The sequence below is a fragment of the Sciurus vulgaris genome (assembly GCF_902686455.1).
Source record: "Sciurus vulgaris genome assembly, chromosome: 1".
Lineage (NCBI taxonomy): Eukaryota > Metazoa > Chordata > Mammalia > Rodentia > Sciuridae > Sciurus > Sciurus vulgaris.
Window position 1 is genome coordinate 38,252,534 of NC_136461.1, and position 21,986 is coordinate 38,274,519.

A 21,986-nucleotide genomic window follows, 5' to 3' on the forward strand; every position below is an offset into this window, starting at 1 on the left:
GCCTGAACTGGGTGGATCTACTGTCCTGTACCCTTACATACAGCAGATAACCAGCCTTTGTGCTAGGATAGTGCCTGCAGAGAGCACTTTTTCAATTGCTTTGTAAGTGACCACCTGGTTCTTAGACACAGCATGTCAAGTTTGGTGGGAGGCAGGGCTGACATAGTTCAGCTGCATTGGTTATTAAAATATTGAAACATCTCCACGTTTATTGGTAATTAGTCATTCTTGAAGTGACTCCCAACCCTGTCATATGGCCACTCTGCTCCACATCTGGGTCACTACCCCAGAACTCTATTTACCCACACATAGTTCAGTAACCAAAGTGTTAATGCCTAGCACAGCAGATAGTCACCAGGACTGTTATCACCTTGTGCATGTAGATGAACCAGCACACCCACTCCAGAATGCTCACCCCCTCAGTCCCCAGAGAGAATTGTATTTCTTGGCCTCCAGTTCCAATTTTGCCTCCAGTTCCCAAACCACAGTAAAATACTCTGACAAAACTAACCTGCTCAGCCTCTGCCTAGGCTAGATGTCAGGTCTAAGGGAAAGAAAAGAACTTTTAATCCCATCTCTACAGCTTTGTTGGGGGACTTGTCTTTCCTTCCCCTAAAGGGGAGAAACAAAAGCAATCTTGACTGAGCACAGCCAACCAAATCTGGTCACTTTATCAGGCTCTTCCTCATGATCCACCCTCCCTCATTCCCTGATACCTGCCAGGTGGCTTCCCTATTCCCCATGATTTTAAAACTTATTTATCGGGAGATGATACATGTCCTTGACATTTGAGTCCAGTGACTGATTTGGGAAGAACTTGACTCCAGAGTGTGTAGCAACATCCAGGGTATCAGCCCTGCCATCTTCACAGTCAGAAGGGGACAGCAGAGAGTTGTGGGGGAGAAAATAAAGTATCCCTGGAGTAGGGGCGGGGGAGCGTCATTCATGGCACAAAAATCATGCTGTTCATCCAGGGAGTCAAAGGCAGGGATTGTGTTTGGATAAGCAGCTAGGCATCAATCTGGGAAATGGGGAGAAGCCATGGCAGAAAATCAGTCGCGCCTACTTACCGGGGCTGGTAATTGTCAAGAGGTCAAGCTGCCGCTGTTGCTGCAAAAGAAAACACACTATAAGAGTACTGATTTGAGCCAGAGACAAACTTGTGCTTAGCAAAATCATGGAGAGCATACGAAACATATCACACAGGGCAGAGTCAAATATGCACACATGGTGCTTATGCATATAAATCTGCCCAGAGGCCTTGCATCCTAGAGACAAAGGGGAATGAACAGCCTTTCACTTGTCCTTGGAAACATAAATGGTCAGAACTGAGAGGACCTCAGAGGTCTCCCAATCAAACCTATACTATATTTAAGGAAAAAATGAGACCCAGGAAAAATAAGGCTTACCTAAGGCTACAAAAAGGGTCCTTTTCAGTCTCCTAGCTCAGGCTCACTCCTCTGTACCAGGCAAACTCAGAGTTCTCTTTGCTTATGCTGGTTGCGTTGGTTGAGTGTCTGATAAACTGGAAACAGTCTTTGTCTTGGGTGCCAGTGTTATTATCATGCCTAATAACACCTTTCTAATCAAGATACTTTGGGGCTGGTTTATTGTTCAACCATGCTATAACAATTTCAATTACTGGTGATATCATCATTCCTTCTCTAACTGAATCCTTATCCCTTTGTACCACACAACATTCATACAAATTAATATTTGTCGAGCACACTAGGCTACCTGCATGGTGCTGCTTGCATTTGGAGGCAGTTGGCCTTGGTTACCCCAAAAGCCGAGGTGATCAATGTCTCAGAAGTCTTGTTCCCTGTCACAGTATACCTACTGTGAAGCTCTGTTATACCTGTCCTGGGAGCCTGAGTGCACAGAAGTATAAGAGGCTCCTGATGGGGCAGTGGTGAGCAGCTCCCTTGAAGACTCCAATCAGGACTCCTTAACCTGCAGTCTTCCTGCTAACCTCTTTCTCTTTCCTCAGCTTGATATTTCATATATAGTACAAAAAAAACCTACATTTTTCTTTTCTTAAAAGGGTCCAAACAAACTCCACTTTGAGAACCACTAGTCTAGGCTTCAAATTGCAGGAGCTTCTGATTACCAGATGTTTCATCCAGTGGTTGTCTTAGCACATATCTCGCCTCACCTGCATTTCCCTCTTATCTTGCCTTTCTCCGAGAATAGTTTCCTGAAATTCAGTTTAAGCAGAAAAGGGAAGGCAGCAACCTTTTCTTGAGACCCAACTAAAGACCACGTATAGTAAGTACTTTGATATAACATTTCTTCTCAGATTCTTGATAGTTCTATAGGGTTTGTACAGAGGAAGGACATGGCAATCATAGAGGAGAAACTACTTGGCCAAGACCACAACTTCATTGAATGGCAGGGCCAGAATAAGAATTTAGTTAGCTATAATCCTGGTGCTAAAGTCCAAAACATGACAATGCACATAAATCATCTAGCATTACACCTGACATTTAATAGATTCTCAATAAAGAAAATCTACTTACTATTGATTTTGTTACTATCATAGAACATCTGACCCTTTGTTTCTATAAGATGTCTCGTCACTTTTCATAGAATTACAGATACTTAGAGCTCAGAGGTCATTGACTTTGACCTGCCACCAGTGAAGGAGTCCCCTCTGCAAAATCCCCACCAAATAGACTGTTTCTGTTTCATTTCTTTTCTTGATAGGTACTCACTACTTGTTATTAGTTAGAACAGGGTGAAGTACTGCTTTCTGATGACATCACTGTTTCCCATGACAATAGTTTGGAGGTCTGGAGAAGATCTGTATCTTGTCTCTCCAGGCTTAATATTCCCTGTTTCTCTATCTTTATTTCATAGGACTTGGTCTCAAGTCTCCTGTCTTTAGATCACCCTCCATCTCCATTTAACTTTGACCTGTTCCAGTCAAAACCTCTTTAAGATCTCTCAACGCTTTGCTTCTGACTTCTCATGGACCTTCTGAAAGCAGGCCTGTATCCTTTTGGAGCCTTCTAAATCACACAACCCTGTTTTCCTGCCAGCTCATAACTCATTCCTTTGACATTTTCAAGCAAACAATGCAATGCAACTCCGAGATATCACTGATCTACACAGTGAGCACAAATTCTCGAGCTGAAATGAAACACACACACATACTGGCTAAAAGGAATGCTGTAGCCAGACAACCTCCCCTCCCATACAGAACCAGAGCAGTGGGAAAAGTGGTTCAAGCTGTCTTCTCCAAGGCCAACCTGTGTGGCTTGGCACTTTCCTCACGCATGAGGGATATTGTGCCCTTCTTTTTCCACAGGCTTATCTTTCTGATGATCACAGTTGGCAAAGGAGGTTGATTTGTCCGAAAAGTGCCTAATTCCCTGTCTAGAACTATTGTTAAAAGTCAACTCTGTGCCCAGGGTCCAGTTAAAAAAAAAAAGAAAAAAATACCAGGAAGAAAATCTGGCAGGAGTCAGATACACCTGGGCATGTGTCCTGGCTTCTCTGTGTGGCTTTGTACAACTTGCTGCCTGTATCTGGTCTTAAACTTCAGAACTCTAAAATGGGCAAGTGATGCTGAAATACCATTAATCACTTTGAATCAAATGCACAACCAGTTACTGTGCTTGTGAGCTCCCTCTTCTGGTAAAGAGTCCTCTGAGAACCCCTGAGGCCAGGACTTTGGGATTCTAAGAACAGAAGGGATCACATTTAAGGTCTACTTTCACATTACCATTTTCTGTGTTTGTGAGTCTTTCTCACTACACAAGGAGCATCTTAAGGGTTCAAGACATCTATTATACACCTTCGTTATATCAGTTCTTATGACCTTTGGGGGTCTTCTCAATCATCCCTGTTTACTGGGTAGCCTTCAGTAAGCATTTGCTAAAATCAACTGAACTAATCCCCAAATCCACAGCATCCTTTAAGCTTTGATGCCTTTGCTTATGCTGTTCCCTCCTGAGGCCCCCCTCACTCTAAAGACCTGTGAGGTCTACTTCCTCCACCAAATCCAACCTAACACCCTCTTTCCCTCCCTCAGAGCAGAGTGAGTATTTCATATTTTGTTCTTCCAATGGATCTTGTAAAACCTATCTTTTATATCCTGCTCTGTCTTAATTGTCTTTTCCCTTGTCTGCCTTTTTTACTAGGTCTTTACTTGATGACAGACTTATTTCATTTCATCTCTATGCCTCCAGTGCTCAGAACAAAGGCCTTAAAGAAATGTTTGATGTCATATAGCTTAAATGATTTAAGTATTCTGTTATTCCTTTTGAGATGACCCTGTTTAGTAGGAACAAATCAGTATGAAAGGTAGGCATGTTCCTCCCTTCCTGAGACTTTTCCTCAGCCATATCTTTGAGGTTTCTGGACTTTCTGTTTTTACTCCTGCCATTTCTGCATCCAGCAATACAGTCTACCCATGTTCTCTGGGAGAACTTCCTTTCCTTACTCTTGCCTACAGTATCACCATCTCACCAGGACTTCTATAACTACCACTATCTGTACCACCCCTGTGCTGATGAATTAAATCTAACCCCTTGACAAACTCATTTAACTTGCAGTTCACTAACATATGTGTACACCACCTAGTGGCACAAGCAGGTAAGTGTAGGCTATTGTTTTAACCTGTAGTTCTTAAGATTGCAAAATGTGTGTTCTATATGCAAATGAAAACAAAAGTGTATATTCCAGAATGACTTTGCAACAAATTTTTAGCCAAGAAGATGGAATAGTCAAATAATTCCCCCAAACTTTGTCAAAAATAAAAGGTATAAAATGAAAGTGAAAATTTTAATTACTAGTTTACCTGGCATAACCATCTGAGATTACCAAAGGGAAACTGCATGGCATTTGTAAACACAGGGCACATGACTTACGGAATTTCACCAATAATGTACAATCACTTATGTACAGAGGGGCATCTTGAATAAAAAAGAATTACCAAATTATTATAATTAGTTAGCAACTAATAGAGACAAAAACCTCTTCTATGAAGATGGTAATGGTACGTTAACTGCCAGGAAAGTAGAATACAACATATTAGGTAGAGATAAATGAAGTCAGCGATACAGGTGGCCTCTAACTGTTGAATCACTAGCTGATCAAATACTATATCTAAGGAAGACAGAGCCATTATATGTGTGCTTGTGGTTGCGTGGGGATGTGCATGTGCATGTGCATGTGTGTGTGCGTGCATGTGTGCCTGCACACTTGCACTTGGATGGAGAGAGGACATTGCTCCTCTGGCAAATAAATTTCACACCTAGGCATGTGTGCATGTGTGCCTGTGTGCCTGTGTGTGTGTGTGTTTTGGGAATCCTGGAGGGATGTGAGTATGCCATGCTGGTCAACCAGGCATATATAATTACCTGGCTGGTTAAGAGGACGATATCTAGCCTTCCTGGGTAAAAGTGGTAAACATGAACGTTCACCACTTCTGTAATTAACAACCTTGTGATGAAAGCTGAGCATAACCCCTTTAAGGCTATGGAGAATTGGGGTTCTAAGGTCAACAGGAGTAATCTCTACATTCATATTATTCAGAGATTGCCAGGGAATCTACAATGGAAGCTTATGGGACTTTCTACAAGGATCCTAGCCCCAGGAGTTGTCCATTACTCTCCCAGGCATCCAGTGGACTCTGTTTTGTCAGCACAATGTTACCGGACCTGTGGTCACCTTGACTGCCTGGAGGGTGGAAGCACTGAAAGCAGGGCTAATTAGAAACCTTACCCAGAAATACTAAACCTTTTATGGGTTCAGTTATCTTCAGTGAAAATTGTAGTTGTCCTAAGTACCTATCTTCAATTTTTTTAAATTATGAAAATAACACCTACTTATTTTTGTCTCACATTTCCAGAAAATTTAGAGTAAAAGTAAAAACTAATAAAATTGTACAACTAAAGGAGCAACCATCATTAATATTTTGCTCTATTTTCTTGTCATCTTTATCACTATCTCTATTTAATGAGATTATATTTTTAAAATAACAAATGCAGTGCATTTTAATCTTGTGCAAAATTTTGTTACCTGTTTGTCTTCAGTCGTCTTTATTTTGAAGTTGAAAAGTACAAGTCAAATATATTTATTGTCATAACTAACATGTTTGATCTTACTGCTGTACTTTCGCTTTTAATCCTTTTCTTGACAGGGGAGGTGGCAATAATAACAAGATGCCAATAGGATACAACTTGGCTATTTTGTTACAAGGAGGAACTTTGAAAAACCCTGTGTCCTAAGCCTTCAGGTATAGATGAAAGGTACTGAATCTTTGGAACTCTTTCAGGCAATATCAAACCTGAAAGATACTCCTTTTTTTTTTTTTCATATCTGAATCCTATTTGACTAAAGTCATAGAAAGCATTTTGGAGAAGAGGGGGATGTAGAGAGAAAAAGGAAGAATCATTCTAAATAGGTGACAATGGGCTGAGTGGGGATCATGCTGGTTGAGAGCTGGATTTCTGAGAGCTGGCTCCAGGTCTTTGCTACCTCAGGCTGTCTTTGCACTTCTCACTATCTGACACTTTGCCTTTTATAACAACCACTTAACTGGTCTAATTCTCATCTTGCCTCCTCTAGTTTATCCTCCACATCACAGCTGGAGCGAGCTTTCTAGAATGCATGTCTTCAAACTCATCAGGGCCTCCACAGGATAAAGTCTAACCTGTTAGCAGCTCTTGGAGGACTTCCATGACGTGCCTCCAGCTTTCCATCCCCAGTCCTCTTAGACTCTGAGATCCAGCCACCATGAATCATTTTGAATTCCCTAATTGCCCATGTTTCACAAGTTGTTCCCTGTACCTGGAATAACAAGTCCATCTCCTATCTACTTTGCTTACTTAATTCGTACTTGCTTTTTGGCTCTCAACTCACATGCCACCTCTTTTTAAGGACTTTCTCAACCTGCCAATCAATGCTGGATGGGATCTTGAGCGTGGCCTGATCAGAGGACCATCACATTGTATTTGCACAGTCTGCTCACTCCTGTATCCTCTCCATTGGTTGTGTGATCTCCCTGAGGGTGAGGACTGTGCCCTCTGAATGTCCCTCTTCTCAGGGGCTAGTTCAGCACCTGACCAATAGATAATACTCAGTAAACCTGTTGCCAAGTTGAGTAATAGGGTCCAACTGAATTGGTCACCAAAGAGGTATTTAGCTTCTGCCCCCTCTTTCCCAATAGACATATATGCACAAACAATACTCATGCACTGCCCCCATAGTTTTTCTCAAAGCCCTCTCTTTTTCTGTTTTTGGGTTCTAGGAATTGTGCATAGAGAATTAAGGCTTCTTCATATGGATGGGTAATCATGAGGCTATGGTTAAAAATGGACTTTTCATTTTGGTCACGACTGCATCACAACTGCCTCCCAGAATGAAAAGGGACGTGGTGTTCTAGGAGCTCAGGGCTGGTTCCATGTGTGGGGTTCTGCGTGGAGGAAGAGAACAGTCACTGATTATGTGTTCTGTTTTGCTTTCTGTGTTTTGTGCAAGATAGCTATTTGGGGAAAAGTCAGTCTTTCATGGCATAGACTGAAATGATTTAAACAAGAGCACCAGTAATCCCCAGGCATTTTCCTGTCACTCCAAAAGCCAGCTACTGTGGGAAGGACCTGAGGATCAACACCTACAGAAATGGGGGTCTACAGGGACAGGAGCTTACATTAGCTTCAGGACTTAGGCCCCTTCCTTTCCACTGGCCTTCTTTCCCTTTCGGCTCCTGCCCTCCCCCAGCCATAGTTATCTTCTAGGCATCGAGGGATCCAAGACCCTCTTCCTGCCCTATCTTCAATCACAGACTGCTTCCTCAAAGATATTTCATGTGGCATTGACCTCTCTCTAAACTCATTGCTTCTAATCTCTTTTACTCCAGTCTAGCTTCCTCGCTAGCTGTATGACTGATCATTCTAAAATTAAATTTGTTCCATCCTTCTAATAATTTAATGTTCCCCATTGCATTTTAGATAAGACTAGATTTCTTAGCTTGGTATTCAAGGAAGTTGTCAGAAATCTCCTTAAGTTTTGTATGTTACTTGAAAAAACAGTTTTTACATTATAACCTCATATTTGGAAAACAAACAAAAAAAAACCCTGTCTATTATTCTTAGAATCAAACTTCAGAAAATAAATTTTGGTCAGTATGTTCTGCAACAAAGCACAGATGTACCCCCAAAAAATTTGTGAAGGAAAAAAAAGGTAGTGGGGTGGGGAAGAGGAGACAGGGGAGAAATTCAGTTAGTGATTTGTTATGAGCTCCAATATTGTGTGTGTGTGTGTGTGTGTGTGTGTGTGTGTGTGTGTGTGTGGTGGTGTTGTTTTTAAATTCAAGTAGTTTTAACTGAGAAGTTACCAAGAGGGCTTCCTTTAAAGAGGGGGTAATTGAAGTGGCCCCTGAAGATGGGAACTATTTTACTTTTCACTGAGGAAGTAGGATCAACTTTTAAAAAAGAATTGAAGTGAAAGAATTTCCCACATTGTGGTTGGATAAGGATTAGGGAACACAGAGAGGTGTAATGACGGGGCAGTGAGCGGGGACCAGAAAAAGAAACTACAGGCCTGGGCGTGGGTAGGGACAAGGAACCAATGAGGAATTGCAAATCCTGGCTCCACACTCACAAGTAGTGTTTGTAGCCCTTGGAAAATCTCTTCACCTCTCATAGTATAGGGTAGAATATAAAATTCAAATGATTTTTTAAGATAAAATGTTAGACTCAATAAAATTTGAAAACCTCAGACTTCTTGAGAAGTCTCAAGAAGTATCAAGATCACTTTATTCCAGTGGAAGAGTTTAGAGGCTGTGACTTCTTAAAAGATCCTAACACACGCAAGTAAGTATTCAATAGTCTTTTTTGTTCCCATTCAGATTCTATAAGTGTGCAAAGCTGTTCACAGCAGCTCTGCACAGAACTGTGGTAAGGACTGAATGAAATGATGAATTAAAAACACTTGGAAGCCAGAAACCATGTGTTTTAGCCCTATTTTTGCCACTTACTAACCGTATAGGCCAATAATTTATCTTCTCTGAACTTTTCTCTACCACATACTGGCTAAGTGACCACAAGCAAGTTAGTTAAATACTTCGAAATGGGTTTAACAGCCCACCAGTAGTTAGCTCAGCACTTGACACATACCTCTGTGTAAATAGTACACAGTCTGGTAAGACTTCTGTTTTTAATTCCACAATCCTTTGCTTTAAAAGTGTTTCTCTCCTCCTTCTGCACATGTGACTTCTATCCTACATCATGAACGCTGCCTGCTATCTCTGGCCTCCCAGACTGAGTTTGGTGCCATCTTAAGGCTTCCTCAGCACCTTATACTACCCTTGGCCACAAGTGTTGTCACTGTGTGTTGTAATTATCTGTCTGAGGTTTCTGACTGTGAGCTCTCACAGGCAAGGAAACTGTGGGATTCAGATCGGTATCTCTAGCTCCTACAACTGTACTTGGCACATAACAGGCCTGCAGTCATGTTTGCTGAATTGCATGAAACGAGTTCCTGTGAAAAATATCATGACATTCAGAATAAGACTCTGGCACTGAAAGTGAGGCAGCATTAATCTGTGTTCCTGCCTAGCCAGAGTAATGGTTCTGCACGATGTCAGTTATATATACTTCAGGAAGTAGAAGTGCCAGGCCATAAAAGTGTATTTTCTGCATTTGAGTGACTCTCATGGAAACTCCATTCCACACTGATCAACCACAACTTTCCACAAGAAATTGCAGCTTGATTGTGGGGAAAGAATCCAGATCTAATTGTTCTTTGTAAGCCTGGGACAGAAGGTATTGTTGCTTGAAAAATGGAACTGTCTAAATTAATTTTCCTGAAACAAACGTCTTTGCCAAATAAAAGCAATGCACAATAACAACCCATAATTAAAAGCAAAATGATACCTTTTGTTACTTGGGGAAAGCAAATGTGTTCACCACAAATAAAAGAGCAAAATGTTATTTTCTTGGAATTCCAGGGACACATCTTGAAGTCTGGTGGTGGGGGTGTTTAGGGAGTAGAATGGGTGAGGGGAAGTTCTCTTTCTGTCTTTTGTCTTTTTTCTTTCTTCTTCTTCTTCCTTTTTTTTTTTCTTTTTTGCTATTGAAGAAGTGTTGAAAAACAAGCATCTGATTCATCTTTGATTCTCAACAATGCAGCCAGAATGTCATTAAATCCCATTATACTTTTCATAGAAACTGGGAAAGTTGGGGGAGAGTGGGATTTACAATTATTGAACCACTTTTACTTTTCTCTGCCTAATTTTCCTAACCTGTTTTTAACTTATTTGTGTGTATATCTTTGTAAACTGAGAAATCCTTTATTGAAAAACATTAAGACCTGGAAGGCATTTATAGAACATTTATTATACAATAGTATTTTATTTATGTTTACTTTAAAAAAAATTTTTTTAGTTGTTGATGAACCTTTATTTATTATATGTGGTGCTGAGAATCGGACCCAGTGCCTCACACGTTAGGCAAGCACTCTAACACTGAGCCACAACACCAGCCCTATGTTTACTTATTTTATCCTCCTAATATTCATATAATGCAAATATTTAACCCCACTTTAGACATGAGAACCAAAGCTTGAAGAGGTTAAGTCAATTGCCTAAAATCATGTAATTAGTAAGTGATAGATTAAGATTTCAACTGAGCTTCTATGAAACCTGTGCCCTTAAAAATATTCTTTCCATAGTATATAATATTATCAAGTAATATTTAATGATATGTAAATAAAATACATACCAAAAGAAAATACAAAAAAGAAAAATACATTTAAAATTTCAACATCCCAATAATTATTTTCATTTTTTTTTCTGTGCTGTTTTCTGGTCCTTATCTGTGCTTACAATACATAAGTAATAATTGTATGTTTTTAAAAATATGTAACCATGACACAAATATGATGTCACTTTCTGTATTCCTTTACTTTTAGGTTATAGTGTATCATAAGAAGTTCTATAAAATTGAAAACATTATTTTGAAGACTTCATAATGTTCCATTTAGTGAAAGTGCACAGTTGACTTAAATATAAAACTTTTAGGCATTATTATTTTGTTATTATAAATAACATTATAATAAACATCTTCCTGGATACAATTTTTCCCTTCATTGGGATTAGATGATTTCCCTGTAATGAATACTTAGGAGCAGAATTATTGGGAAAGAAAGTATGTGCTTTACATTACTTTTATCTTTTCTTTTCTTTTTTTTTTTTTTTTTTTTTTTTGATACCAGGGATAGAACCAGGGGACCTTAATCACTGAACCATGTCTCGAGTCCTTTTTATTTATTTTTTTATTTTGAGATGAGGTCTCCCTAAATTGCTTGGTGCCTTGCTAAATTGCTAAGCCTGGCTTTGAACTTGTGATCCTCTTGCCTCAGCCTCCCAAATCACTGAGATCACAGGTGTATACCACCATGTCAGAGCACCTTTTCCTTACTCTTGTTACATACTGCTAAGTTGTTTTCCAGTATGATCATTCCAATTTCTTCCATCTAGTACTATGTACAATAAAGATTTTACTGCCAGGTATGATGGCACATGCTTGTAATTCCAGCTCACAAGTTCAAAGCCAGGCTCAGCAACTCAGTAAGAACCTGTATCAAAACAAAATAAAAAATGAAAAGGGCTGTGGATGTTGCTCAGTAGATAAGCACCCCTGGGTTCAATTCCTGATATGAAAAAAAAAGAAAAAGAAAAAGAAAAAAAGATTTTACTATAACCTTACTAGCATGAAGGATTATAACTTCCAAAATATTTTTGATAATAAAATGGGTATCATAGAGTATGTCTTTTTATTTTTTGTGGTACTGGGGATTGAACTCGGGACCTCGAGCTTGCAAGGTAAGCACTCTACCAACTGAGCTATCTCCCAAGCCCTCAATTGTCTTTTTTTAAATAAAAGATAATTTAGTGGATTTGAACTCTTTTTCATTATCTTGTTCATTCACTACATTTCCTGCAGTGAAGGCTGACTTTTCACATTAATTTATTGGTCATTAAGGTTTTACCTGTTTGCATTTTAAACTCTCAGGGTTAACTACCTCTCTTGTTCTCAGTTCATCATCTTTGGTGACACTGTAAATACCCATTGGGGCCTGATTTGGCTCCAAATGCTTTCCTTAAATAATGAGATCCCTTTTCTAGTTGATTCCCAGATGAAACTTGGAAATACATATCTAGACAGGGTTAATATAATCCACCAGAATTTAAGGATACTCTGATTTCCCCTCTCCTTCAATCATCCTCTGGGAATTGATGATTTCACTTTCCACCAAGCAAGAGGAGCTCTGTACATTGAGGGCATTAGCTGGTCTATTGTGTAAGACATGGACCTCTTTTCCATGATACCCCAAAATTCCTCACTTTGAAGATGCTGCAGAGAACAGAGGGGTCTCAGGGACTCCTGCACTTGCAAAGAGATACTCTCTTCACCCTCAGAGATAGCTGGACAGGATCTCCCGTGAGGCCTTGAGAAAAGGAAGACATATTTCCTACTTCATTTGGACAAAATCTCTCTGGGCACAGGACCTAAGTTTAGGTATGTCAATTTCAACTATTATGTGTTTTTGTTTTGGGGTTTTTGCTTTTGTTTTTTTGGGAGTGGGGGTAGTTGTTGTTCACTGTGAATGTCTTTTCTTCCAGGAACTTGAAGGAAAGATTTGTATTAGGTTAGGATTTAGGTGTTCAGGATTTTGAGTAGCAGCTTTGTACTCCATGTCTGAATATCTTGGGGCACTTCCTTTTGATGCTTTCAGTAGCAGACAGTCACCCACTTGGCCACAGACGCACATTGTTCATCATCTATTGCCTGGGGCAGCGTAGGAAGGGAGCAGTCATGGTAGTTTGCAATGACTCTTTTAAACCCTGTAAAATTATAAGGTATGTTTCATAATTCTGTGTTATAGATGAAGAAATTGAGGTTCAAGAAAGTGAAGGAATTTATCAATGATCAACAAGCACTGAATTAGTCTTCTGGCTGCTAGTTCCACTTCCCTTAACGCACTCTCCATCCTGAAACCAGAGAGAAATTTCAAAATGCAAACTCAAAAATTAAAAAATATGAATCTCCATTGACAAAATACAGTCTAAACTACCTAACATGACCATGCTCCCCTTGCCTGTCTCTGCAGTTTCCAAGTTCACCTCCATTCCTCTATAATCCAGGGTCCAACCAAGTTGATTTTCTTTCTTCCTCAGTACACTCTGCTTTCCTCTTGTCTTCATGTCTTTTTATAAACTTTCATTTTTGAAAAATTATAAAATTCACTCCCAATCTTATTAGGATATAACTGATTAATAGTAAGTATATATATTTACAGTGTGTAATGTGATATCTCAATATGAGTATACATTGCTAATTGATTCAATCAACCTAATTAGCATATCTGACCACCTCTTGTATATATTTATTTATTTTGTCATGAGAATATTTAAGATTCACTCTTTTAATGATATTCAAGTAAAACCATAGTCATTATGCTGTACAATAGATTCTCAGAACATAATTCTCTCATTTAACAGAAACTTTATACCCACCCCCACTGCCCACCAGTCCCAGGTCCTGGCAACCTCCATTGTATTTTCTGCTTCTATGAATTCAGCTCTTTCAGATTCCACTTATAAATGAGATTATGCAGTATTTGTCTTTGTCACACAAAGAAGTAATTCCTTACATTTTAAAGGATGTTATTCAACATTCGATCATATACATATGCCACATTTTCTTTATGCATTCATATATTTAGTGTATTTATAGACACTTAGGTTGGTTCCATATCTTGAATATCTATAAATAATGCTGCAATTAACATAAAGATATGTCTTTGATATACTAATTTCATTTCTGTTAGATATAAAACCAGAAGTAGGATTGCTGTTTTTTAAAAATTCTGATTCTTCCATTTATCTTAAAAAAAAAAAAAAAAGCAACTCTTCATGTCATTGATCTTTTGTGTTTTTTGCTCATTTCCTTTTTCAGTTTTTTTGTTGGTTTGTGTGTTTTACTCTCTACTTCTGCTTTAATCTTTTTCTTCCTCTACTAATTTTGGTTTTGGTTTGTTCTTGTTTATAATTTTTTGAGGTTCAATGATAGATGGTTCATTTTAGACCTTTCTTCTTTTTTGATGTAGGTGTTGATTGGTATAAACTCCCCTCACAGTATTGATTTTTTTCAGTATGTTGTATTTCCTTTTCATTTGTTTCAACAAAATTTTTAATTTCCTTCTTGATTTCTTCCTTATTCGTTCATTGCTCAGGAGTATGCTGTTTGATTTTCATGCAATTGTATAATTTTAAACGTTTTTCTTGCTATTGATATCAAGTTTCAGTACTATGGTCAAAAAAAAAGGCTCAGTATAATTTCAGTTCTTAAAAAAATTTGATCAGATTTGTTTTGTGATCTATTATATGATCTATCCTGGAGAATGTTTCATTTCCTTTTGAAAATAATGGTTATTCCAAAGCCTGGATGGAATGATCCGTAGATTCTTGTTAGACCTTTTGGTATATGGTACAATTTAACTCTGATGTTTCATTATGGATTTTCTGTCTGGAAATCTGCCCATTGCTGAAAGTGAGGTGTTAAATTTCCCTACCATTACCATATTAAGAGCTATCTCTTCCTTTAGGTATATTAATATTTACTTTATATTTAGGGTGCTCTGATATTGAGTCCATATATATTTACATTGTTTTATCCTCTTGCTAAATTGATTACTTTATCATTTTATAATGACCTTTCTTGTCTCACTTTACTGTTTTTGGTTTAAAGTCTATTTTATCTGATAAAAGTATGGCTACTCCTACTTTCTTTTTTATTCCATTTGCATGGAATATATTGTTCCATCCCTTCATTTTAAATCTATATGCATTCTTAGAAGTGAAGTGAAATTCCTATAGGCAGCATACAGTCAAATCTTTTTTTTTTTTAATTTTTTATTTTTTGGTACCAGGGATTTAACCCAGGGATGCTCGAGCACTGAGTCACATCCCCAGCTCTTTTTATATTTTATATTGAGACAGGGTCTTGTTAAGTTGCTCAGGGCCTCACTAAACTGCTGAGGCTGGCTTTGAACTTGTGATCTCCTGCCTCAGGCTCCCTTCTGAACTTCTGAGATTACAGGCATGTGCCACTGTAACCAGTGTGTCTTTTTTTTTTTTTTAATTCATTCAATAACTCTTTGTCTTTTAACACAAGAATTGTCCATTTATATTTAAGGTCATTATCCATAGGTATGGTCTTACTACTCCCATTTTGTAACTCATGTTTAAATTTTTTTGTAGCTTTTATTTATTTATTTTTTTTAATTCTTCCTCTTATGGTCTTCCCTTATGGTTAAGGGGATTTTTTTTTTTTTTCCTAGTAATTTTTTTTTTTTTTTTTTGCAGGGCTGGGGATCGAACCCAGGGCTTTGTGTTTGCAAGGCAAGCACTCTACCGACTGAGACATCTTCCCAGCCCTCTAGTAATGTTTTGATCTCTTGCTTTTATTATTTTTGGTATGTCTATATGTTTTTGCTTTGTGGTTACCATGAGGCTTACCAAAAACATCTTTTGATTATAACAAGCTATTTGGAAATTATATCAACATAACATTGGCTATGAAGATAAGAAAGGGAGAGAGATATACATTGATAAAAAATTCTATGCTTGCATTCTACTCCTCATTATATTTTCCAGTTTTGATGTCCCATTTTGCATCATTTTATATTGTTATCTCAACATATTAATGCAGTTCTTAATTGTTTTATTTTTTAGTCTTCACCCAAAAGATATAAAGGGTTTATACACTATGTTTAAATATTAGCGCATTCTGAATTTGTCTGTGTAGTTACTTACTAATAAATTTTATACCTTCTAATATTTTCTTCTTACTCATTAGCATCTCTTTTAGTTTGATGAATTCTGTTCAGTATTTCTTGTAGGACAAGTCTGGTGGTGATAAATTTTCTCAACTTTTGTTTGTCTGGAAAAATCTTTATTTATAAAAAAATTAGTTTTGTTGGGTACAGTGTTCTTGGTTAGCAGGGTTTCTTTCAGCACTGTGAATATATCATCCCACTTTTTACTGGTTTGTAAAGTATCTGCTAAGAAGTCTACTGTCAGGTGAGTTGGAACACCTTTTGTGTTAGTTGTTTCTTTTCTCTTGCAGCTTGGAGAGTCCTCTCTTCATATTTAAACTTTGAGAGAGATCAATCATAGTATATCTTAGGGTAAACATATTTGAATTGAATTTGGCTAATGATTTTTGACCTTCCTGAACGTGAATATTTGTATCCTTCTCCAGGTTTGGAAATTTTTGTTATTATCTCTTTGAATAACCTTTCTTTCCACCCAGATTTATTTAGATACAATTTTTCTGTGATTGTATTTCCCCTATCATAGAAGTTTTGCTATTGTCCTGTTAATTCCTATTAATTTTCTCACTCAACTGTGAATTCCTTAAAGGTTCCCATTCACATGGCATCCCAAGTGTATGATTATAGTGCATGGCGCAGAGTCAATGTCCAGTAAATACACTAGAATAAATTAATAATTTAATAAAAAATTAGAAGAGATTCTAGAACTAGCAAATTGTTGGTGATCTAAGAGATCATGGATATTTTTAAAATTCATCATTTCTTTTTAGTTATACATGATAGTAGAATCCATTTTGGCATATTTGTACAAGCATGGAAATATCTTATTCTAATCAGGACCCCAGTCTTGTGGATGTACATGATAGTGAGATTCACTGTGATGTTTTTATTTATGTACACAGGAAAGTTACGTCAGATTCATTCCATTGTCTTTCCTTTCCTAGCTCCCCTTCCTTCCCTTCCTTCCCCTTTGTCTAATCCACTGAACTACTTTTCTCCCTCCCCTCCACCCTCATTGTGGGTTAGCTTCCACATATCATAGAAAACATTTAACTTTTGTTTTTCAGGGATTGGCTTATTTCACTTAGCGTGATAGTCTTTAGAGCCATCCATTTACTGGTAAATGTCATAAAGTCATTCTTTTGTATGGCTAAGTAATACTTCATTGTATACTTATACCACATTTTCTTTCTCCATTCATTTGTTGAAGGGCTCCTAGGTTGGCTCCATAGTTTAACTGTTGTGAATTGTGCTGCTATAAATATCAATGTGACTATGTCAATGTAGTATGCTGATTTTAAATCCTTTGGATATATACCAAGGAGTGGGATAACTGGGTCAAATGGTGGCTCCATTCTAGTGTTTTTAGGAATCGCCATACTGCTTTCCAGAGTGTTTGCACCAATTTTCAGTCCCACCAGCAATGTATGAGTCTATCCTTTTCCCTACAACCTTGCTAACATTTATTGTTACTTGTATTTTTTATAATTGCCATTCTGGCTGGAGTGAGATGAATCTCAGTGCAGTTTTAATTTTCATTTCTTTAATTGCTAGAGATGTTGAACATTTTTTTTTCATATATTTGTTAGAAGTCATGAATTTTTAAAATTTTTCTTTGTTACAGCTAGTTAGAGTTGCTAGGTAAAGGTGTTAGAAGACTAATGAAATAAACAAAAAAGAGGGTCTGATTACCAATAAATGCAGTAGGAGGCTTTATTTATAATTTATAGTTGATCAAATCTTTGTTTTCCTAGTTACTCTCCACTGGGGGCCTCTTAGTTTAGCCTGCCTGCTCCATTGACATTCTGCAGAGGATAAACTTTGGGCTTGGCAATCACACCCTGCTTTGACTCCTGGCTCTGCCTTTTTCTAGTTCTAGCCTTCTAGGAGCTGCTATTGAATGAATGCATATTGTTTACCAGGCCCTGTGCTTTGTATTGCATATCTCTTATTTCAAATCTTTAATTTTTATTAATAAATCTAAATTATATGCATTATAATTATTATACAGAAAAGGAAATCAAAATGTTAAGAGTTGTAGTTGTTTTGTTTTCTAGGAAGCACAAAGTAAACAGTTCCATTCTAGTGATTTTAAACCCAAGTCTGATTGGTTCTAGCATCCAAGCTTTTTATTATATCACACTTCCCTGATTCTCATAGTTGTTGAGCTATGAGCATGCAGTAAGTGATCAAGAAAATAAAACGAATTATTTTCATTCTTTTATGAAGCACTGTGATTTCTTTGAATCAAACCTTTTCTTTCCTGAGCCAGTTCCTATGTGTGGGCAGATGGCAGATGGTGACAATTGTCCACTGCTTCTCTGAATATCACATTTGTATCCTATTCAAAAGCACATTTATAAAGGCATGTCTATGGATACAGATGGAGCTGAGAATAGAGGACAAGCTTTTCTTCATCTATTATGTCCCTAAGTGTGTCAATATTTTTTTCTCTGTAAGTAGAACACTGCATTGGATCCCCCTTGTCTTTGCTTCAAAAGCTCCGCAATCACTAGGAAAACAGGAATTCCCAGCTGGCCCCTGATGGCAAGAGAGCATTGACTTAAACCAGTTGAAAGAAGAAATAATTCCTGATGCTGAGGTAGATGTATCAATGACTTTTTAAAGCAGGTATGTGGGTGTGTGTGTTTGGTGTATACAGAAAGAGAGTGAAAAAAAAAAAAAAAAAGAGAAACAGAGAAAGAACAAAAGTGAGCACTGGTCAGGTGTGGTGGTGCACACCTATTATACCAGTGGCTCTGGAGGCTGAGGCAGGAGTATTTCAGTTCAAAGCTAGCTTTAGCTACAGTGAGATGCTGAGCAACTCAGTGAGACCCTGTCTCTAAATAAAATAAAATAGGGCTGGGGATGTGGCTCAGTGGTTGGGTGCTCCTGAGTTCAATCCCCAGTACCCCCCTGCAAAAAAATGTGAGCTTGGGAAGGCCCTTAGTTATCATCTAACTCCAGGTTGGTAAACTGCAGCCTACTGGCCACATTTGGCCTTCTGCCTATTTCTGTATAGCTCAAAGTTAAATATGGTTTATATATTTTTAAATGACTAAAAACAAATCAAAAGAAAAGTAACATTTTGTGACATGTGAAAATTATATGAAATCCAAATTTCAGTGTCCATAAATAAAGTTTTACTGGAATACAGCCACACTCATTTGTTTATATACTTTTGGCTACAAAGCTGGAGTTGAGTAGTCGTGTCAGAAATTGGCCAGCAAAACTTAAAATATTTACTCTATTGTCCCTTACAGAAAATGTTTGCTGATCTCCTGATGTAGTCCAAATTCTAGTCCCAAGAGCTACCTTAAAAGCAGAGCCTATATATTCTTTATTCAAAGCTGATGCCTGGCAACACCAAGGCTGCTACATAATTTGTGGGACCCTGTGCAAAATAAAAATACAGGGTACTTTATTCAAAAGGCTGGAAAATGTGTCACTGAAGGTACTAAGATATAAAGCTTTTCCCCTTCTGCTATTCTTTCTAAGTATGCATTTTGATATTTTAATTTCTCATTTAACGCCATGCTCCCTTGGGCAAAGTGATAGTTGTGAGGTGAGTGCAGACCATCAGGTTTCCAGGGGCTCCACCCTGAAATTGAGTACATAAATGCACAGGATCCAAGGGTTAATGGGTTTCTCTCCACCCTTGCCAGCTGCCAGCGACAGCTGTGGGAGCAGGGAAGTCGAGCTATACATCTTCTATTCCTGGGCCTGTCCCACTCCACTGATGATGGCTAACTGTGAGGGTATTGGAATACTCATACTGGGATGAGCTAGGTATGTGGGCAAAAGGTTTATCCCTGAAGAGATGCCCCCCGAACACACCCTGGCACTGCCATCTTCTGGAAGGGGAGGACTGGAACACCAGAAAGTGAGGGAGCAGGTGGCCAAGGACCCTCCTGAGGAGGTGGGAAGGTGGTAGGAGGTGGGACTGTGCATGAGCTAAGGCTCTAGGTTCCTGGTGTTTGCTTTATTGTCCCATCGGGCTTTGCTTTAAAAATAAAAATTCAAAAGTACATTACTAAGAGTTTTAGACATCAATCACAGAGCATTAACTTCCAAGTGCAGCATCCTTCTGGGTATGGGGCTCAGTGCAACTGAACTGGTTACATGCCCAAAAAGCTGACCCTGACTAGCACACACTAGGAGAGGCTGAGGGATGAGACGATGTAACCATGATGGAGAAGTGCCTGGAGGCCCTGCCCTACCTGACTCAGTACGTCATTGTAGAGTGTATACACCTTTCAGTGTAATAATAGGGACTCCAAAGACTGTTGTGTGCCTCACTCTCCTCTGGGAGCATCCTCAGGCAACTCAGTCACAGATTCTTACTGAAACCACCATATATGCTACAAGTTCCATTTCCCAGTTCCTGAACATTTAGAGAGATTTCAGGATGGTGAAGTCTATACAGAAGTGTGAGATACCAGAAAAATTGCGGTGAGATCCCAGGGTGAAAGCAGTCAAGACCAACTGAGGGCATAATGGAGAGCTTCCTGAGAAGAGAACTTTAATACTATTTCTTAAAGAGTAAGTGGGATTCAATATGTGGAGAAGGAGGAAGGGGGCCTTAGAGGTCCCTGTAGAGACTTCTGCACAAGCAAAGGCTCAGAGACAGGGAGGCAAATATGCACCTGGGGAGTGTTGAATATTCCAGTATGACTGGGGCAGAGAGGACAAGGTGATATGTGGGAGATAGTCCTGCTATGGACAGACTATAAAGGCTTCTATACCCTATTTAGGAGTCTGATTTTCATTCTTGAGGCAGCTGGAAGCCTCTGAAAGTTTTAGTGATGGAGAGAGACATCTTGCTAATGTGTGCCCTTGGGCAGGAAGGAACCTATTTATGGAGAGAGAGAATGGCTCAGTGCAGCCTAGCCTTACTGAGGAGGCAAGCATTGGACAGATGAGAAGGAACTAACATTTTCAGGGAGTCTACCACAGTTCAGGTCTGCATAGTAGTTTCATCTTTATTACAACAGCCTCATGAGGGTAGCATTATAAGCCTGCTTTTATTGAGGGGAACTAAGGCTCAGGTCCATGGTCTCTCTAAAGGTGATACATCTGGTAAGGAGGCAGAGTCAGTATCTTACCCTTGTCTACCTAACACCTTAGCCCAAGCTCTTATCAGTGTCCTAATCTGATTTTCAAGAATCTCAAGCAAGCAGGTCAGAGCTACCCATTTCTCAGGAAACAAGACGTTGACCTTGGTAAAAGGCTCCCGAATCTCCTGAATCTCAGGGTAGCAGTGACCATTACTTTCATTTTGCCCCAACTGGCTCTCACTATTTTTGTTGAAAATAAATATCTGTAACCGTGGGCTCTTTGAGGACCCCTTTCCTCTCTAAGTATCTGGCACAGGACAGGGTACAGAATAGGTGTTTACAGAAAAAGTGAGCAAATTACAGACTAAGACCTCCATAATTCTTTCTGGAGACCGTGATCCTTCTATCTGAAAGCCAAAGCCAAAAGCAACCCTTGCAGTTTTCAGAAGACAGCATGCTGAGGGGGAGGGCTGTGCTGATGACACACAGTTCCAGCTTCAGAACCAAATTTACAGCAAATAGTGCTCATAAACAGCACAAGCTACTCAGTTAGGCTAATTTATGTTCACACCAGGGCCATCCTGGACCCCAAAGCCCAGAGCTCTTTACAATTCTAAAATGATTAAAAGCATCACACAAACCCATATTTTCCATTTTTATTAAAAGCACTAAAGCGGGTGGTGCTTTCTGCATGTCAATAGGGAGCTACTTTCCACCACAGGGAGAAGTCTCTCCTCAGATGCCCAAGGCAGACTCCTTCACCTCCTCCTCTGCGCATTCTTTTGCCAGTAAACTCCACTGTCATTCTGCCCATGAAAGGGACTTTCATCTGACTCTACCCTTCTTCCCCCACTCCATGGCCTGTGCCACCCAAGCCCACCTTTTCTCAGACTCTTTCAAGTTAGAGATTCCTGCCTTCTTAAGCTCTTTAAAGATTTCACTGTCCAAACTCCTTAGCCGGATTTTCAAGGCCCTTCTCAGAAGAGTGCAAACTGCCTTTCCAATCACTATTTCCAAGCTTTGGACAGAGGTTATGATGTTCCCAAATCATCAAGAATTTTTATTTCATTCTTCTGAGTC

General features: G+C 38.8%; 1 protein-coding gene across 4 annotated transcripts in view; it reads right to left on the reverse strand.

Moving 5' to 3' along the window:
• The window catches only part of AGBL4 (AGBL carboxypeptidase 4), a 1,452,665-nt gene that overhangs the window by 319,431 nt on the left and 1,111,248 nt on the right, over window positions 1-21,986 (reverse strand). For all 4 annotated transcript variants that reach the window (XM_079154653.1, XM_079154652.1, XM_079154651.1 and 1 more), the window contains one exon: window positions 1,071-1,110. In XM_079154653.1, coding sequence (XP_079010779.1) covers window positions 1,071-1,110 — 40 coding nt within the window. The remainder of the gene's footprint in view (window positions 1-1,070; window positions 1,111-21,986) is intronic.